The 20,843-nt window shown below is 46.4% G+C and overlaps 1 protein-coding gene across 1 annotated transcript in view; it reads right to left on the bottom strand.

Annotated features, from left to right (window-relative positions):
• Positions 1-411: 411 nt before the first annotated feature.
• Positions 412-20,843, bottom strand: part of Cfdp1 (craniofacial development protein 1) — an 88,180-nt gene continuing 67,748 nt past the window's right edge. Inside the window, exons 6-7 of the mRNA XM_042700885.1 lie at positions 11,079-11,237; positions 412-707 (exon numbers count right to left, since the gene is read on the bottom strand). Of these exons, the coding sequence (XP_042556819.1) occupies positions 617-707; positions 11,079-11,237 (250 nt within the window). The 3' untranslated portion in view covers positions 412-616. The remainder of the gene's footprint in view (positions 708-11,078; positions 11,238-20,843) is intronic.

The following is a 20,843-nucleotide window of genomic DNA, read 5'->3' as shown; positions in this document are numbered from 1 at the left end:
ACAGGTAGTGTCCTACAGGCAGTAGGCAGCGCAAGATGCAGACAGCACTGCACTGGAGCCTCGGTGGCCCCGCCTTAGAATTTGGAGGTCACATCCCTGCCCACTCTGGCTGGGCTTAGGTTAAAGGACTTCCCTCTGTTCTCGCTGTGTTCCAATACAGGACCACAACTATCACAACTGAAACCTCACAGGCCACCTGTTTGGTCACAGCCTGAAATGCTCTATTATTTCTAGAATCCTTTATTGAAGTGGATGAGAACAGACAATGATGTCAAATGTAATGGGACAACCATCCCATGTGGTCAGTCAGGTGTGGTTGCGAGGTAGGGCCCGAGATGTCCCAGCTAGACTGGGGTCAGACTCTGCAGCCCAGTAAAGGGAAGGCAAGGAACCTCTTCATCACCAGCCTAGTAGAAGTCTGACTTTTATTTAACAACAAACGTTTAGAAATAAGATGAATGAAATCACTTGAGAGTAGGATACATAAACAGAACTTCAATGTAGAAAAAAAGGCCCTGCTGGGAAAGGGGATGAGGAACACTGGAATTGTCTCAGAGACACACAGAAAGCTCACATTGTCAACAGGATTAAGCTGCTACGGATTCTCCCCAGAGCATCACGGTTTCATTTTGCTCAGCCTGAGATCTCGCTCGATTTCAAACTGTCTGTGGTCCACTCGGTCTAGAAAGGCTTTCCGTTCAATGTACCTGGAGGAAGATTAAAAAAGCACTTGTTGAGTAGAGGCCACAAGAAACCTGCACTGTCTCACCCTGGGGACAAACCGGGGCCTTCCCCGTATGGTCCCACCCCAGGGACAAAGCAGACTACAGCAAACGCAAGCAGAGGGCCTGGCAGGTCTAGAAGGACCGAGGCTCTGTCACCAACATCCAAACCACCCCTAAGGACGAGTCTGGCTTAGATGTGAATGCAAATCAAATGTAAAGGACAGGGCAACAGTTTATCAAAGGCAAAGTAAACTGGAGGTTCAGTGTCCAAAAATCATTCACCTCTGTGACAAGACTAAGTGAAAATGGAAAAACAGTCAGCTTGGTTACATATGAGCTGGGCAATGCTGGGTGAGAGACTGAGCCTCTCTGAGCTTCATTTTTCGCCACAGGAACATGGGGATGCATATCCTGGCCTTGCAAGTGAATTTTCGTGGCGGGCAAGGGAAAGCTACATATTCTGTCCATTCCTCATGACACATGGAGTCAACGGGGCAGAGAAATGACTTCAGAGCACTACTATGTGCTAAGAGCTATGCCCTTTGATTGTGCGTAACTCTGACCACCCTTTGCTTATCATCCTTGTTGTTCTCAACTTGGTTGGGCCAGGCTGCTTCGGCCAGGATGACAGGAGAGGCCTTTCCCTAGTCATTTAAGGAACGAGATAGTGATCAAGAGCTTCTTCCTCTACTGTCACAAATAGGGAGGATCCCCTTAGAAGGCTGGTTCTCTGCTTTGGCTCTGGGGCCAAGGTTGGTGATCCCAGGCAGGGTGAGAAGGAAGGAGGGAAGGGGGGAGGGAAGCAGGAGGCATGCTGGTGAGCAGCGAGGCTGGCTGCTTAATGAGACACAGCTGCATTTTAATGTACCTTCTAGCCATAAAATATGCTGCAATTTGCTTGGGGGGAGGAGATTTCTGCTAATTAATCTACCCAGAGAGCAAAAGGACCATTGAAAATGGGAGACATAATTGAATCTCTGCACTAATTTTTCTTTTGTTGCATGGCAGAAAATGTGAATCTGTCACTGGCAGGTTATTATGTTTATGGTGAGAATGCTACCAGGGTCAGGAACCTGTGTTTCTTGCTGAGTTCAGACTTGATTTCCCTCCCAAAAGCATCTTGTGCAGTAAGGCCCATCTTACCTGCTCATCAACTGTGTCTGCAGCCAGTAACCCCACACACATTACCTATGGGGTTGGCTAGAGGGCACTGAGTTACAAATCTTGACTACCACTGGCTGGCTGTGTGACTCTGGGCAAGCCACTAATAATTTCCCAATACACAACAACAACAACAACATCCAAGAAGAATCTTCCCTAGGGAGGGCTGCTGCGAGGATTAAATGAAATTGTGTACATAGTGTTGAGCACAACACTATCCACTACAGTATTCTTTGCCAGTCTGGGGCTTGAATTCAGGCAGTGGGCATTGTTACTGAGCTTCTCTTGCTCAAAGATAGCACTCTATCACTTGAGCCACAGCACCATTTTCTGTTTATGTGATACTGAGGAATCGAACCCAGGGCTTTATGCATACTAGGCAAGTACTCTACCACTAAGCCACATTCCCAGCCCTCCACACTATGGTATTTTTTGAGCTCTTTTGATCAGAGCTAGTGCTCTACCACTTTGAGCCAGAGTGCCACTTCCAAGTTTTGGGTAGTTAACTAGTTTCTGCCTGGGCTGGCTTTGAATTGTGATCCTCAGCTCTCAACCTCCTGAGTAGTTAGGATGACAGATGTGAGCCACCGAGTGCCTGGCTAACACTATAGTATTCATGAGGTTCCTATCATCTTAGAAAACCAGGCTCTGGAGCAGAGTGCTCTGGAAGACAACACACAGGTTGAACTGGGACGTGTGTTATCAGCAAGCAGTAACTATTACCTGGATGAAGAATTAAGCTGCCAGGTCAAAATGGTCAACAAGGCTGGAACGGGTGGATCTTAGGTTTGATATAAATCCCCACGTTCAGAGTTAACAGATTTACCAAGTAAAAATACAGGGATAAATTCGAATTCAGACTCTCTGGCAGACAGGGATGGGGCAGATACTGCAGACTTCTTCTGATAAAGGGAAAAATGGGGAGTTGAGTACTGGTGGCTCATGCCTGTAATCCTAGCTATGCAGGAGGCTGAGATGAAGATCAACTTTCCTGGGCAGGAAAGTTCATGAGATTCTTATCTCCAATTAACGAGAGAAAAGCCAGATTCGGAGCTGTGGCTCAAGTGGTAGGGTGCTAGCCTCAAGCAAAAAACCACAAGGACAGCATCCAGACCCTGGTTCAATCTCCAAGACACACACACACACACACACACACACACACACACACACACACACACACACACACACACACACACACACACACACACAAAGGGAAAACTGGGGAGCACTTGGACATACAATGGAACGATTCACCCTATCTATTGCAAGTGGCACCACACAGGCTTGTAAATAAAACTGATAAGGGAACTGGGCACAGTGGCTCACACTGGTGACCTCAGTTACTTGGGAAGCAGAAATCAGGAGGATCACAGTTGAAGGCCAGCTTAGGCAAAAAAGTTAGCAAGACCCCATTTCAACAGATAAGTCGAGCATATTGGTTCATGTCTGTAACTCCACCTACACAGGAAGATCATGGACTGAGCCTGGCACTACATAAAAATGTAAGATCTTATGTGAAGAACAACAATTAAAGCAAAAAAAGAGAATGTGGCTCAAGAAGTAGAATATCTGCCTGACAAGCACAAGGCCCTGCACTAAAACTCCATAGGGCCAACAAAATTCAGATGGTGAGAAATGTATGGGTTTATTTCTGGGCTCTCTATTCCTTTCAGACTATGTGTGTCTGGATGATGATGATGATGACGATGACGACAACAACAACTTGGGCCTAACAACTTGGGCCTGAAGCTTACTGCATAGGAAGCAGGTGTGTGGATAGCAGTGTGCTTAAACTGCCCCTTGGAAAAGCTGGTAGAAAAGTGGGGTGACAAGATAGTGTGATGTGCTGGTATTGTCGGTGTGGCACCAGGGGACCAGAGCTTGCAGTGCTGCTATCTGCTGGGAGATCAGCAAGGGCAAGGAGGAGGAAGAATGAATAAAGGCCTTGCAGGTTCCCGGAGCTCAGTGGGCCCAGCTGGCTTTGAGATCACAGGCACAAACTCCATGATGGGCACTAATGAGGCATGTGAAGGCTGAGTCGGGGCTGTGCGAAGCCTCAGGGAGCAAGCAGGGAACATGTGCAGGATGCAAGCGGATTCCCAGGGGACAGCCCTGACAAAGGCCATCCAGACAGGTCTGGAGATGTCATTTCCCCATTCCCAGCCACCAGCAGCTGCTAACAGGATCCTTGTGACAGGTTTGGTTCACCACCAAGAGATGACCATAAACAAACAAACCCTCATTGGACAGGGGTTCCGATAGTACCAAGACACAGAAAGGATGCTGAGGATGAGTGACTCCGATGTTTAGTACTTGTGCTTTGGGGCAAGATATTTAATTTTCTGGCTCCAATCTCCTGCTCTGGAAATCAGAAATAAATATGATAATACCTTAGCTGGGCACCAGTGGCTCATGTCTATAATCCTAGCTACTTAGGAGGCTGAGGTCTGAGGATCACAGATCCTCAGAACCAGCTAGGGCAGAAAAGTCTGAGAAACTGCAAGTGGTAGAGTGCTAGCCTTGAGCAAAAGAAGCTCAGGGACAGTGCCCAGGCCCTGAGTTCAAACCAATCCCCCTTCGCCCACACTTGAATAAAAAAGTCTAAGAAATTCTATCTCCAATTAATCAGCAAAATGGTGAAATGGAGGCGTGGCTCAAGAGGTAGACCTCAGGCTGTGAGAAAAAGCCAACTAAGAGCACAAGGCCCAGAGTTCAAGCCCCAGTACAAGCACAAAAGAAGAAGAAGAAGAAGAAAAAAGACAATATCCTATGGGTTTTGCAATGGAACAGGGAGACATGCTTTGTAAAGAATAAAACTAAAAAGTTATCAGGATTGTTGTGGGGTTCTTTCTTCTTCTTCTGGGCTGCTTCACAGAGACTCAGCTCTCAGGACAGCTGCCACTGAGGCTCTAGAAAGAAGGGCTTGCTGGGAAGGCTGACGCTTCAAAGGCCTCCTGAGGGCTCACCCAGTTCGGCTGGGACTCAGGGGTTTTCAGGCATCTTAGAAGTGGGCCGCAGTTCTGTCATAGACCCCTGGCTGACAAGTGTGCTGGCAACTCTGGCTCTGGCTCACTTTCTGTCCTGGTGCTCTTGTGGCCTGTGCCTAGGTGTCTGGGGGACCAGCCTGATTAAGCCCAGCCCGCAGGGAAGCCTGGGGGTGGGGGTGAGGGAGCACAGTGCCCTTTTCTGCTGCTGCTGTTTGCCTGGCCCAGTTAAGAAGCAGCAGTTCTTTATTTTCATTACCAAAATATGCCAATAGCATCAAGGACCTAAGGGATTTTCTAGTTTTTCCTTTCAGAACCAGGTTAGACACAACAGGTTCAAATATCTTTTGAATCTTTCAGCTCAAATCACTTTTTTGGTTACAATTTCCCAGAATCCAGGACAAAGGAAAGTGGGGGAGTCTTAGAGGTGAAGGACAAGGAAAGGGGAGGGAGTGGCATCCAGGAGGACACTGAGACCCACTTAGAAGGCAGTGGGGCTCTGGGGCTGGAAGGAGCCAGTGGTCAGGGGACCTCCAATAGCACCCAGTTATCATTCTGGCTAGATACCCACAAGACATGCCTCCGCCCACACTGGAGAGGAAAAAGGCCACCTGAGGCAGACACAGGGGACAGGACACACAAACTCCCTGCGCTTCACGCAGCCAGCCCTGGTTGCCACGTGAGCACAGACATGAGGTGGAGTGTGGTGAGTTTTGGCTCTTAACTGCACGAAGAAGGAAACATCTTGGACTGACAGAATGAGATGTAGACTTCTCTGTCCTGAGAAATTCAACTGAAAGAAGCCAACTGCCCAATAGTTGGTGTGCCACTGCTCTGCTTCGCCAGGGCCTCAACTTGCAATGATCTCCCGGGCAGGACTAAAAGGGTGGCTATTTTAATGATTTCTCCTCCACTGCTTTCCTTTCCTATTATCTCAAGGCTGTGCTGGTTCTGGAAGAGGGACCCCTAGGGCTGTTGGAGATGGATTCTTTGGAGAGAGAAAATGAATTTTATTGGTACCTTCTTCATGCCTCTCTGAGTCACAAAACACCTGGCTTCCAAGTCATTCAGCTCTGACCTTCAGTCTGATTGGACAGCAGCTATGTCTGCATTTCCCTTCTTACCATGCCTCGTCCCCTCCGCTAAGCCTGCTGGCCCATGCCTAGAAGCACTGGAAAGCTGTGCTGCTGCTCCATGGACACCAGCAGGACACTGTGAGGAAGCCATGCTCAGCACCCAAGTGCTGACACAGGTCTAGAGTGCTGCACGGGCTGAAGGGCAGCTGGGGACCACAGGAAAAGCAGCAGTTCCTTGCTGCACAGATGACTGCACTGAGACAGGCATTGAAACCAACTCTGCTTGCTGACAATGATGCATTTGGCACCCCCATCTTTTTCTTTTTTCGCCGGTCCTGGAGCTTGAGCTCAGGACCTGGGCACTGTCCTTGGGCCTCTCTGTGCTCACAGCGCCAGTTCTGGCTTTTTCTGTTTATGTGGTACTGAGGAATTGAACCCAGGGCTTCATGTATCTAAGGCAAGCACTCTACCATTAAGCCACATTTCCAGCCCATCCCCATCTTTTTCTTTCCTTCATTCATTCACCCATTTTTTTTTTTTTTGGGGGGTGGGGGGGCGGTGCTGGTCCTGGGGTTTGAACTCAGGCCTGGGCACTGTCCCTGAGCTTTTGTGCTCAAGGCTAGTGCTTTACCACCATGAGCTACATTTCTGGCTTAAAAAAAAAAAAAAAAAGCAGAAAGAGCCAGAAGTGGTTCTATGGCTCAAGTGGTAAGCGCTAGGCTTGAGCTGAAGAGCTGAGGGACAGCACGTAGGCCCAGAGTTCAGGCCCCATGACCGACAAAAAAAATAAAAAAATAAATAAAAAAAATTCGGTCATGGGGTTTGAACTCAAGGCTTGGGTACTGTCCCTGAGTTTTTTGCTCAAGGCTAGTGCTCTATCACTTTGAGCCACAGGGCCACTTCTGATTTTCTGGTGGTTAATTGGAAATAAAAGAGTCTCACTGACTTTTCTGCCTGGGTTGGCTTGGAACTGTGATCTTCAGATCTCAGCCTCCTGAGTAGCTAGAAGGACAGGTGTGAGTCACTAGCACCTGGCCTATTTCTGGTTTTTTGGTACTTAACTGGCGATTAAGAGTCTCACGGGGTTTTTCTGTCCGTGCTAACTTTAAACCTTGATCCTGATTTCAGCCTCTGATTAGCTAAGATTATAGGCATGAGCCATTGATGCCCGACTAGGCCCCCATTTTTTTGGGTGTTCAGCTCTACTAGGCTAGCTAGTAGGATGGGGGTTTTAGAAACTGCCACAGGATGGCACCTACTCTGTGCTGGGGGCTATTCTAGGTGCAAAAGGCTCTGTCCTAGGTGGCTTACTCTGGCTAATATATGCACCAGCTGGTAAATACAAGAGAGAAAACCAATAGGGTTAAGTGGCAGGGGTGGGTGGAGCTACTCTGGATGGCAAAGCAGAGCTTTCAATGAGAAGACAAAGGAGGGAAGGATCTGGCTGTGGGAGGATCTGGCTAACCCTGTTAGGAATTTAAGATGGATCAGAAGTGTGATAGGGGGGTTTTCCATGGGAGGTGAAAAACGGCCTGCACTTTTACACCATCATTTCAGCAGCTGGTGAAGAATGGATTAAAAGGTAGATTCAGGGAGCAGACATCTGCAGCTTGCACAGGAGCTATGGCAAGGCAAGACAAAGAGGGATGGGCTGAAATACTCTGTGACATAAGCACCAACTACACTGGTAGGATTTGAGTAGGAAGAGGGAATCAGAGTGCTGCTGAGGTGTTTCTTTTGACAGTGGACAAATAGCAATGGTGGCATGTTCTACAAAGTCTGACACAGGGAGTTTGTTTATGAAGCCTGAGCAAGTATTTGGTTCTGGACAGTAAGCTGATGTGTGGCTTGGACATGCAGATGGAGCTATCAACCAACCACCCAAGACCTAAGACTGGAATTCAGTGGGATGCTTAAACAGGAGATATTTCAAGTCACCAGTAGAAAATGGTAGCCAAGTCTTTTTATGAGCTCTTCTGAGGAAGAAGATGAGGCAGCTGCCTAGGGCTGGGTTCCATAGTTGAAAGCCCGGGGAAAGAAGAGAAGCCAGGAAGGGAGATGAGGAGATGCCCCCAAGTTATATTTCCCACCATTATGGAAAATTTTCCTCAAGAGTTGGCAAGGATTTAAAGGGATAAAACATGGAGCTTTCCAGTAAGGCCTCAGTCTTGGCATTGTTAGTAATGGCAGATGGAGAAAGGAATGTAAGCAAAGAACTAGGGATAGGAGAAAGAAAGGAAAGAGACTTCTATTTATGAACATGTAGGGTATTTCTGCTACTTATTTAATTCCCACAATAAGTTTGAGAGGTATATTAAAGAATTCTTACTTTATAGATGAAGAAACTGAGTCTGGTGTCCATGGCAGATTGGTGGAGGGGTCAAAATTTGAATTGTTTATTATAAAATATTTTACAGTTAGAGGAGTCTGCTGTGTGTCCGCGCACAAGTGTGCGCCCTGAAGGCAGGCCCGAAGATCCGGGGTGGAACACAGAACAGGATCTGCGTTGGCAGATCTATGACATCATCCAATGGTGGAGGTGGTAGTGGTGCTGAAGAGCCTTAGACACAGGAGGGCAAAGCAGAGCATAGAAGTGCCATGCTGTTAGTTGTTCCAACTCAGTTACGTGATTTTCCATTGCCTGATAAGCCCTCATTGGGCAGATGGCCTTTTAATCTTGTTTTCTCTCCAGTCTGTACTTTATTAACTCTTCCTTATCTTCAACAGGGCCACACCTTACTTTTACAAGACTTGTATTTGCTCAAGTAGGAGGAATGTTGTTCAACCCATAGGATCAACACTCAAAGAAGTACCAAAGTATAGTATACAGTAGAACTTTCTCTGCTGTCTGAGGATCCTGTGGGAAGTGAACAGTGAAGCAAAGCTTGTGGAGAGACGTGGGGTGAATTTCAGAGCCACTCATTCTTATTGGAGATAACACAACTCACGCTTTTGCTTTGTCCTGAGCTTTTCCTGATAGCTTTAGCTCTTCTGCCTCTGTCTGGAGGCACAGACAGACTGATCTGGATCTGGTAATTAAGCAGGCTTATAAAATAATTTTCACTAAAAAAATTCTAAACAGGTTGTTTGGCTTCTAGACTCATACAAATACCGTTGAAGCCTCATTTAGAAATATGACCCCTAAGCCGGGCGCTGGTGGCTCACGCCTGTAATCCTAGCTACTCAGGAGGCTGAGATCTGAGGATTGCGGTTCAAAGCCAGCCCAGGCAGGAGAGACCGTGAGACTCCTATCTCCAATAAACCACCAGAAAACCGGACGTGGCGCTGTAGCTCAAGTGGTAGAGCGCTCGCCTTGAGCTGAAGAGCTGAGGGACAGCGCCCAGGCCCAGAGTTCAAGCCCCACGACCGACAAAAAAAAAAAAAAAAAAAAAAAAAAGAAATATGACCCCTAGGGGCTGGGAAGGTGGCTCAGTGGTAGAGTGCTTGCCTTGCATTCATGAGGCCCTGGGTTCGATTCCTCAGCACCACATAAGCAGAAAAAGCTGGAAGTGGCGCTTTGGCTCAAATGGTAGGGCGCTAGCCTTGTGCTGAAGAGCTGAGGGACAATGCTCAGGCCCAGAGTTCAGGCCCCATGACTGACAAAAAAAAAAAAAAAGAAATATGACCCTTAGGCTGGGAATGTGGCTCAGTGCTTGCCTAGCATGCATGAAACCCCAGGTTCAATTCCTCAGTACAAATAAACTGAAAAAGCTGGAAGTGGCACTGTGGCTCAAGTGGTAGCCTGGAGTAAAAGAAGCTCAGGGACAGTGCCCAGGCCCTGAGTTCAAGCCCTATGATTGGCAAAAAAACAAACAAACACAAAACAACAACAGCAAAAACCAGAAAAGAAAAGAAAGAAACATGACCCCTAGGTCAAGGGTTCATACCCATAATGCCTTAGGAGACTGAGGCAGGGAGGTTTTGAGTATGAGGCTAGCCTGGGCTATACAACCTGTTTCAAGTCCTCCAAAACTACAAAGCCCAAACCCAACACAGAAGAACAAAGAAATAGGACCTGTAAAGTAAATCTGTGACTTGTCTTTAGTATTATTTAGGTTATTAATTTTTTTTTTTTTTTTTTGGATCCGGTCGTGGGGCCTGAACTCTGGGCCTTGGCGCTGTCCCTCAGCTCTTCAGCTCAAGGCTAGCGCTCTACCACTTGAGCCACAGCGCCACTTCTGGCTTTTTTCTTTTTGCTTATATGGTGCTGAGGAATCCAACCCAGGGCCTCAGGCATGCAAGGCAAGTGCTCTACCACTGAGCCACCTTCCCAGCCCAGGTTATTAATATCTTAATAACCTGAATGATTTGTATTTATTCAGGCTGCTGTGTGGCAGGGGCTCTGCAGGGCTTTGAGCATATTTCATATATACACATTACATGCTGTCTTGTGAGAGATGCACAACTGCCTTCACCACTGAGGTGGTGTTACTGACAAGGGAGCTGAGCCTTGGACATACCTACTGTACTAGGAGGGGCACCCTGAATGGCAGGAGGGGCACAGGACACTTTCTTCTACTGTTGACCGGGAACCACGGACCCACTTCTGTAGTAACCTTACTAATACTTTCCTGGTTTTTCACTCAATCACCAGAAAAACAAATGTGACAAGGAAGGGATCATTTTCACAACTAGATGCAACTTATGGACATCCTCTTTGTATCCTACAGTGGGCAGGAAGGGACAGGGCAGTGGCCTGGGATGATGTCCAAGAGCCTGATACACAATGCAGTTGACAGTCAAGGGTGAAGCCCAACCTGGCCACGATGAAATGGACAACAACAACAACAAATCAGGATAATGCTTTGCTCCTCAAGCATTTGAACTAGTCTGGCTTCTCAGAAGGCCAGATGATTCAGGTTCAGCCAAGGCTGCTAACACTGAGTTAGATTTTAACCATGGGAATACGCCAGGCAACTTACGGTTCACTAGAACTGTAATTCAGCAAACTCAGCTTGACAGACATCACTGGCAGAAAAACAGTTATGTTCTCCCACGCCCCCCTTCGCTCACCCGCGGTAGGACTTGCCCATGTTAGAACAACCTAAGCACTCTCATTTCTTCATTTCCTATGTAAAGTTCCTGCTGGCTCAAACCAAGCACATCTCTCATAAGTCACTTCAAGTTCTTACCCCTCTTTCCCTCGATTATGGATGGCCAGCTCTTCGCCAATCCCTTCTTCCTCCTTGAAGCTCTCCCAGTCCAGTTTTGACTTCTCAAGGGTGCTCATTTTCTGTTTCTTGGCTCCAATTTTCCCCAAGAGGCTGCTCATGCCACTTGGTCTTTTTAAACTAAGGAAAGAGAAAACAGAACTCATGTGGGATGTAAAGGACAGATCTCTTCAATGGTTTTTTTGGATTCATACAGGGTTCCCTGGGTTGGAGCCATTTATCTTAGTGAAAGCCATGTTTATACCTAGGGTTATTTCCTTCCTGGTATGGAAAGCACGGTAAATACAGAATGCTAATGTACTCTTCCTTCCTAACAGCTCTGACTGCCCTGCTCAGGGCTGACAGGAAGCCCTTGCCCCTCAGACCTCTGTGTGCTATATAACCAGTCTGCTTGCAGGAAGGGAGGGGTGGGGTGGGCTCAGGAGCTTTGGAAGCACATGGCTGAGTTCAAATTCCATCTCTGCCTGAATGACTCAAGACTAGTTATTTCAGTACGTCTCTCTTGGTTTCCTAATCTCCAGTGAATGCTTACTCATGGGGCTGTGGCCTACCTTCCATGTAAAGGGCTTAAAACAGCACCCGGCCTGGGTCAAGGTGCTATAAGCCCTGGCCACTCTGAATCACAGTCATTGTTTGTGCTTTAAAGTCTCTGGAAATTCTTTTAAGAGTAAGAACCAGTTCCCAGTGCTGATGAGCAAGAAGTCGCAGTAGGGTACAAGGGCCTTTTAAAGGCAGTTTAGTTGCCTTTCCACTCCTGTGAGCTGGCCTGGTTTTCCCAGGAGGTGGGGAACATTCCTGAACACAGGGAATGTACAGCCTGTGCTCTATTTGCTGGTGATGCTATCAGGGGCTGTGGGAGAAACCCCATATGCCCAACTACAAGTCTTGGCAGGCCAAATGTTTCCAGTCAATGCTACATGTATGAGATAAAAGAAGAAAAACAGAAGACAGCTGGTTCTCAAGAAGGTGATATGAGGGGAAGAACTATGAAGGCACATGGCTTTTGATCTTTTTATGAAACTATCTACCAGCACATAGGAAACTGGAAGCTATTTCTGCCTCATGAAGATATGCAGGAGTGTTAAATCACTTAAACACTATGAGCTCATCCTCTGAGTGCTTTCATAGCCACTTTCTCACTGGATGCTCACTATAGCCTAGGCCAAAGGACCACGGGCTCAGAGTTAAAGGATCATCTTCGAGATCACCCAGTATCAGCTTCAATCTAGTCCAAAACCCTGCACCCTGAGAGTGGGCTGACAGGCCAGTGTCCATATTAAACACAAAACTTTGGAGCCAAAAGTACCTATAATGTTGCTGTTCTATTAACGTAAGTCTAGAGGAAACCTGCGTCCCTGTCAAGTTCATGCCCCACTACACACTGTGCTTAGAGCAACTCAGAGCAGGCCAGGCAGGCATCAGCCTCGTGTTGAGCTGGATAAATAAACAAAGTTCAGAGAGGTTAAATGAAACAACAAAGGTCAAACCAATAGAGAATGCAGCTCTGCATTTTCTCTATTCTCTGAGTGTAGTGTACTGTTTTTTGTTGTTGTTTGGTTCCAGCCAGTCCTGGGGCTTGAACTTAAGGCCTGTGAGCTGTCCCTGAGCTTCTTCACTCAAGGCTGGCACTTGTATTTGAGCCACAACTGTACTTCTGGCTTTTTGGTGGTTAACTGGAGATAAGAGTCTCACAGACTTTCTTGCCATGACTGGCTTTGAATCGTGATCCTCAGATCTCAGCCTCCTGAGTAGCTAGGATTACAGGTGTGAACCACTGGTGCCTGACTTACATGGGATTTCTAAGAGGAATAATTTCTACTTCTATCAGCCTATTCACTCTCAATATCCCAGGGCTTGTATTTGATGTGAGCAGCATCCAAGCTATGTATACTATCTTGCCCTTAGCTTATCTCTCAATTGGTATTATTCCTTGATTATTTATTTGTTTATTTATTTATCAGTCCTGGGACTGAACTCAGGGCCTGGGCACTGTCCCTCAGCTCTTCAGCTTAAGGCTAACACTCTACCACTTGAGCCATAGCAACACTTCCGGAATCGAACCCAAGACCTCATGCATGCAAGGCAAGCACTCTACCAAAGAGCCACCTTCTCAGCCCTACATTATTTGATCAGTCAGGGTTTGAACTCAGGGCCTAGGTGCTGTGCCTAAGCTCTTTAGCTTAAGTCTAGTGCTCTACCACTTGGAACCACAGTTCCACTTTTGGTTTTCTAGTAGCTAATTGGTGATAAGATCTTCACAGACTTTCCTGCCCAAGCTGGCTTTGAATTGCAACCCTCAGATCTCAGTTTCCTGAGATGCTAGGATTACAAGTGTGAGCTACCAGCACCAGGCTACTTTTTTTTTGAACTCTGGGCCTGGGTGCTGTCCCTCAGCTCTTCAGCTTAAGGTAAGCGCTCTATCACTTGAGTCATAGAGCCACTTGTGGTGTTCTGGTGGTTTACTGGAGATAAAAGAGTCTCATGGATATTTCTGCCCACGCTGGCTTTGAACCATGTTCCTCAGATCTCAGTCTCCTGAGTAGCTAGGATTACAGGTGTGAACCACCAATGCCCAGCTACATCATCTTTTTTTGGCCAATCCCGGGGCTTGAACTCAGGGCCTGGGCACTGGGCCTCACCTTCTTTTGCTCAAGGCTAGCACTCTTACCACTTGAGCCACAGCACCATTTCCAGCTTTTTCTGTTTATGTGGTACTGAGGAATCAAACCCAGGGCTTCATGCATGTAGGCAAGCATTCTACCATTAAGCCACATTCTACATTCCCAGCCCTACATCATCTTTTTTGAGAAATGTTTTTGTGAAGTCTATGAGGAAAATGCTTTTTTGCCGCAAAGTTGTGAGATGGTTTCCAGAAAAAGAAAAAGAGCCACACTTACCCCTTGTTCTGTCACCACTCAACAGAAGGAAGGCACCTGTGCTACCATGCTTGGAGGGAGGGGAAAGCTTTCAGCTCTGCTCTCACTGGGCCATTAACATGGTTTATGACATCTTAACTTGAGAGTGTCTGGAGCACAATAACCTGCCTTTAACTGAGGCTAAATCAAAGTAAATGATGCCCTGATAGCAGCCAAAATGTGGTGTGTGTGTGTGTACATACTCATCACTCATCACTAAGTGACTGGAGCCTCTGTCAAACTGTTATGTGGGCCCTGCATGCCTCTCAGAGTGCTCCCATCCATCCCTTCCACCTTGCTACGGGATTTGAGTGGCAGAATCCTGGCGTCATTCCACCACAACTTTCAGGAGTGAGATTTACCACCACATTGTTCCTGTCTCTGTGGTTATAGTGCATCCATCAGGCTTTCAGGAAGCCAAGACAGGTGAGAGCTGGCTTCTAGCCAGGTGCCACTGGCTTAGCTGTGCAGGAGTATCACAGAGGGCCTGCAGCTGAGAACGGCGCAAGCTAGAAGGAAGGAAGTCAGCTCTGCATGTACTGGAAAGCTGGGGGAGATGTCAGAACTCTTCTGGAGATTTCTGTTATCACTGGGAACCAGTGGCTTTTTGTTCTGGATCCTAAGTCACAGGCCAAGGTGCTGTCAGAAGATCTGCTCTGACACATCACCCCAAGACAACAGTGCTTTGTTTTGAAGAATGCTCAGATACTTCTTGCGAGTCAAAGTTCAAAGAAATGGAAATAACACTTGTTCCCTCACAGATTACATCCAGAATATTACACTGAGAGCATCCAGGCTATGATTACCAAGATACTTCCAGTGTTTCAACCACCTCCTCCTAAATGTCAGTTTCTGACCTCACTACCATGAATGTGATGTGGAGACAAAGCTCGTGTAGCAGGCTGGCCTTGTTCTAACTAGCCAATGTCCAGGCCACAAGAGGAGGCTGAGCTCAGTTCACGCTGGCAGAAAGAAATGAAACTTCTGAGATTCCCTTCCCCAGTGTCCCACCCCACTGTCTCACTCTCTGACAAAGGTAATGCTGGGGCCTTTCCTGCCCCTGCTCCAGCAGTTTCCTTCCTGACCATTCCCATGCTGTGGCAAGCAGGGAAGGGCACATCACTGTTTCTCAGCAGTATGGGAGGAAACGTTCAATTTTAAAGGAATTAGGATTAAACCTGGAGAGGGCATGCTTTACCTCTGATGTGCAAACCTCTATGGCCTTGATCTGCATGAACAGATCCAGCTGGAGCTGGACACAATAATTTCCTGATCAACACAAATGGACTAATAATACTTCTGGAAATGGAATTTTAAAGAAATGATTAATACAGCTTTTAACATAGCTCATAATGACCATCTTTTTCTTTATGCAGACCTCTGGGAGTTCAATGGAGAAAGACATAGCTCATTTTCCAGATACTGGTTCCCTGTGGATTCCGACCAATCACAAACACAGCAGCCAAGAGGAGGGGAATGAAGTCAATCTGGATTTATTTATTTATTTATTATTTGTCATGGAGCTTAAACTCAGGGACTGGGCACTGTCCCTGAGCTCTTTCACTCAAGGCTACCACTATGAGCCACAGCTCCACTTTCCATTTTTTGGTGGTTAACTGGGGACTTTCCTTCCCAGGCTGGCTTTGAACCAAAATCCTCAGATTTCTGCCTCCTGAGTAGCTAGGATTACAGGCGTGAGTCTCCAGCACCCAGCAGACCTGGCACTTAGAAGGCAACGATCTGTGCTGAGCCTGCAGAGGTCAGGTTGGCACAGCATGTCTCTCCCCAGCTATCCAGAGCAAGAAGCAAAAAAGATCAGTGTGCCTCAGTGACGGTCTGTTTGGCTAACTGTTGACCAAGGACTTAGCATATGTTCTAAACCTCCGTGTTCTGCCTTTTTTTTTTTAACTTCCAGTCCTGTCGGTGTACCACCGCCTCCCCCCACACCCCCCGCCCCCCAGGTCTCTGAGGGTGTCAACATAAATTCAATTTTAAATTCTTGGGTACCTCCCAGGTTGAAGTCACATTTCAACTTCAAGACACTGGGGGTGAGGAGGGTGTCAGTCAGAGCAGGAATAATTCCTTTAGTTTTACATCATGGAGACTTCATTTGAAACAGGTCGTGTCTGCCCCTTTTTAGAAATGGGTAGGCACATCAACCACATGGCTTTCAATGAAACTCAGATGAGCTGGCTCACATATATTTTACGAAATTATTCCCCATCCTTCTCCAACTTTTAACTGGTACTAAATAAGCATACAAAATCCTAAATGTAAAGAATCTGGATGTTAGACACAGCTGGGATTTCTGACACCTCCAAGTTATGTCTGGAGGGAATGTAGCCTTATGGTCCTTTCATTAGATGAGGCTGAGAAGGTCATTTTTGGCACTTGGCACTCCTGCCTGGCACTCCTCCCAAACCCCTTGGCAGTGTCATTTGATCACTCAGTTGCTAGGGCAGCATCTCTGGCCCTGTAGAGGCCACAGTTCTGCTACCCTTACTGTAATGTAGTCTGCCTTCCTCTCTCCAGGGGCAGCTAGCTTCCTCCTCTCCTCTAAACGCCAGATACACCATGAGGAACATTGGCAGCTTTTTTCCTGGCCATGCCACCCAACACAAGCCAGGATTTAAAGAGCCCTTCTGGAGCACAGATCTGCACAGGGTGGGCACAGGGTTTCTTTAGCAGGAACCTAACATTGCTGAGGCAATACAATGTTGTGGTTTTTGTTTTGTGTATTTTGTTGGTCAGTCCTAGGCTGCTTGAACTCTGGGCCTGTGTGCTGTCTCTGAGCTTTTGTGCGCAAGGTTAGCACTCTACCAGTTTGAGCCACAGCCCTACTTCTGGCTTTTTGTGGTTAACTGTAGGTAAGTGTCTTATAGACATTTCTGCTCAGGCTGGTTTCGAACCATAATCCCTGAGTAGCTAGGATTATAGGTGTGAGCTACCAGTGCTAGGCTAATATAATGGATTTTAACAAAGAAATGTTTATTCCCACGTAGGTTAGCATTGAAAGCAAAAAACTGTCTTTTTTACCACACGCAGGAAATGGTTTTCATAGAGGTAACCCACAGCTGAGCCATCAGTGAACCACAACACGATTTCTCTTCAATAAATGGAAGATTTTACATATTGCATCACTGACCAGCAAAGAGTTCTCGTCTCTAAAGCAAGTGAGAATGGCTAAGCAGAGCTTCCTCCTTTAGTCTGCCAGGCAGGGGTGGCCAATGCAGTTTTCTCATACAGAAAAGCAGACTGTTGTTCTCCAAGGTTCCTGGCATACCTCTGTATTGCTGATTGATAGATGAACCCTTGAACAAATTCCATTTCTTTGCATTCTGAGCCCCCTTAAGACCAGGTGTTTTTTTGTAATCATAGCCCAGTGAAAAATCATGGGTCACAATGAAAAACGTGTGATTACAGGTCATAGCCAAAATGTCTAACAGAGGTGTTTCGTGATTGCTGGCTGATCCTACTAGATGTAGACTGGGAGATAGTCGTAATGCTAAAACCGTTCAAATGTGACCAACTGAAGACCCACTAAAGAGGTACAGACCATTCAGCTCTTTGGCCTGTCCTTATATATTAGGCATGTGCTCTGGGAAATTGGGCACACTCCCTGTTGATAGGGAGGCCTTTGACCTGTGACTCCCAAATCTGAAGCCAGAGCATAGCCTGTGGGAGTTTGTGACTAACACCCTCTCCCAGAGGACCAGAGGCTTTGTGGCTCCTTCCTGTCATTTGAGAGATGCTGCTAGCAAGACCATCAGTTCTCACAGCCCAGATGCAGGAAGGAGGCTCTGAACTGAAGAACGGTGATTGTCTCATTTGAATGACTCACGCAAAAGATGGGGGCAGCTACACAAATCCCAGAACCAAACTCAAACCATGACCTTAGTCATGCTAAAGAAGAGCTTTCCTGTAGGAATGAAGATCATGAGAACAGCCCAAATATAAACTACTAAGTTTATTTGCATTTTGAAAGAATACTGGGAATTCTGATGACCAATTAGTTCTTATTTCCAGAGAAGACTTTTTTAAAATAGCTTTACTGAGATGTAATTAACAAAGAAGTTAGTTCATCCACTACACGTTGGGTTGGGAGCACCTCTCAAGAGTGTGTCTAGTAAGGGCAAAGACTTGTGTCCAAACCCCAGCACTCTCCCTCCCCCTGCTCCCCTACTGCATGAGAGAGTCTGAGAGGAGAGAAGAGGGGAGAGAGGGGAGAAAGGGAAGGGACGGAGGGAGAGAGACAGGCAGGCAGGCAGACAGACAGATAGACATTATTTGGCTAAAGCATACAGCCAATGGTTTTTATTTTTTATTTACTTATTAATTTATTTTGTTGGTCCTGGGGCTTAAACTCTGGTCCTAGGCACTGTCCCTCAGCTCTTCAGCTCAAGGCGAGCACTCTACCACTTGAGCCACAGTGCCACTTTTGGTTTTCTGGTGGTTTATTGGAGATAAAAGTGTCATGGACTTTCCTTGCCTATGCTGGCTTTGAACCACGATCCTCAGATCTGAGCCTTTTGAGTAGTTAGAATTACAGGCGTGAGCCACTGATCTCAGCCCAACAGTTTTATTATATTATCACTAATTTTAGAACTATTTGTAAACCCTAACAAAACTCCTTATACTCATTAGCAGTCCCTCAGGATTCCCTCGGCAACCATTAATCTATTTTCTGCTTCACTATTTATTTTTACTCTGGACAAGTTAATTTCTCTGAGTCTCAAGTTACTAATTGGTAAAAAGAGAGCAATAATTTGAAGGATGATAATCTGTGGCAGGCCTCCGGTGTGCTGGACCAGGCTGGGCACTGGGGACAGAGGCACAGACTTCTTCTCGTTTAATTCATTCATAAGAGACAGATATGCAAATAAGCACAAACATTATAAGCAAACAGCACACAGGAAGCATAGTAGAGCAGAAGAATGTGAAATGGGTAAGGCTGTAGAAGGATAAGAAGGAATTTGCTGGAAGGATTAGCTGGAATAGACAGACGGGGACAGAGAAATCCAGAAAGAGGAAGTAGTACCTGTGATGTTTGTGAATGCATTTAGTACAATGCCTGGCACAGAGGAGAAAACAATTTTCCCAGCTGTCCCCCTTGAAAAGATGATGCTCTGTAGAACACAGGTTTTTTTGTTTGTTTTTGTTTTTGTAATTGCTGCTTGGGAGAAAGTGAAGGAAGAGGTGACATTGTCACCTCTCAGTATATCACCTTTATAGTAATAATAATAAAAAAACCCAAAAAACTTAAAAAAATGGCTACTGTTAGGAAGAATTTGCTGTTTTACCTTTTTCTAATGATGGCCCCTTTGGCAGCAAGGTATATTTTAAATTTTGGCTTCTTTCTCTCACAAACTTGATGTTAAGACATTTCCAGGGTAAGTTGGATCCCTTTAAATTTAGAATAGCCTCTTTGCCTGTAGATTGGACTGCAAGTTGGGTTTGTCTGTTAAATTTCAGCTTCTTTGAAGGTATCTGTGAGTCCTTCAGCATACAATTTCTGGACTTTCTGTGTGTATAGATGTGTGCTGGTTTGTCAGCACTAGGTCTTTAACTCAGGGCCTTGCACTATCACTTGACTTTTTCTGCTGAAGGCTGGGGTGGTGCTTTAGCACTTGTTTGTTTGTTTTTTTTGTCGGTCGTGGGGCTTGAACTCTGGGCTTGGGTGCTGTCCTTCAGCTCTTCAGCTCAAGGCAAGTGCTCTACCACTTGAGCTACAGCACCACTTCCGGTTTTCTGGTGGTTTATTGGAGATAACTTGAATGTATTATACCTCTATTTCCAGTTTTTTTTTTTTGGTGGTTAATTGGAGATAAGAGCATCACAGACTTTTCTGCCCAGCTGGGTTTGAACCATGATCCTCAGATCTCAGCCTCTTGACTAGCTAGGATTATAAGGCATGAGCTACTAGCACCTGGCCAATCTCTGGCCTTTTCTTTTCTTTTCTTTTTTTTTTTTGTCTGTCATGGAGCCTGAACTTTGGGCCTGGGTACTGTCCCTCAGCTCCTCAGCTCAAGGCTAGCACTCTACCACTTGAGCCACAGTGTCACTTTCGGCTTTTTCTGCTTATGTGGTGCTGAGGAATTGAACCCAGGGCCTCATGCATGCAAGGCAAGCACTCTACCACTGAGCCACCTTCCCAATCCCCTCTGACCTTTTCTTGAAAAACATTCACTCTGACTACTGTCACCAGTCTCAAGGCTAAAGGTTCTATTTGTATGCCTACAAACACCCAGATAAGTCTTTCCTTTTGCCATTCAAGCCATTCCTTCTGCCTAGACTACCTTCCTCCTAGATCTCACTGAGCATGCTAACCTTCCATGAGTCTTTACTGAAATCTTGATTGCTCATTGACGTCAGCACTGACCATCCTATCTAATTCCATAAACTTTTCCCTTCCCTATGTTCCAGACCCTCCACCTTCCTCCACTTAGCAAGAGCTGACAGAGCATGTCATTTATTTCTCATGCATATTGTTTGCTATCTCTCTGCTGGAATGGAATCTCCTTTAGGGCTGGAACCATCTGGTTTTTGTTTTGTTTTTGCAATGCTGGGGATAGAATCTAGGGCCTCATGCATGTGAGGTAAGTGCTTTGCCACTCTATTGTATCGCCAACTCTCCATGTGTTTTGTTCATTAACATAACCCAAATACCTGGCACAGTATCTGCCATCTGCACAATAAATACTTGTTAGGAAAATGTATAGCCAGGCTCTGGTGGCTCACGCCTGCAATCCTAGCTACTCAGGAGGCTGAGATCTGAGGACTGCGGTTCAAGGCCAGCTGGGGCAGCAAAGTC

Source organism: Dipodomys spectabilis, unplaced genomic scaffold (assembly GCF_019054845.1).
Source record: "Dipodomys spectabilis isolate Male_0828 unplaced genomic scaffold, ASM1905484v1 ptg000273l, whole genome shotgun sequence".
NCBI classification, from domain to species: Eukaryota; Metazoa; Chordata; class Mammalia; order Rodentia; family Heteromyidae; genus Dipodomys; species Dipodomys spectabilis.
This window is presented reverse-complemented; position numbering and strand designations above follow the sequence as displayed.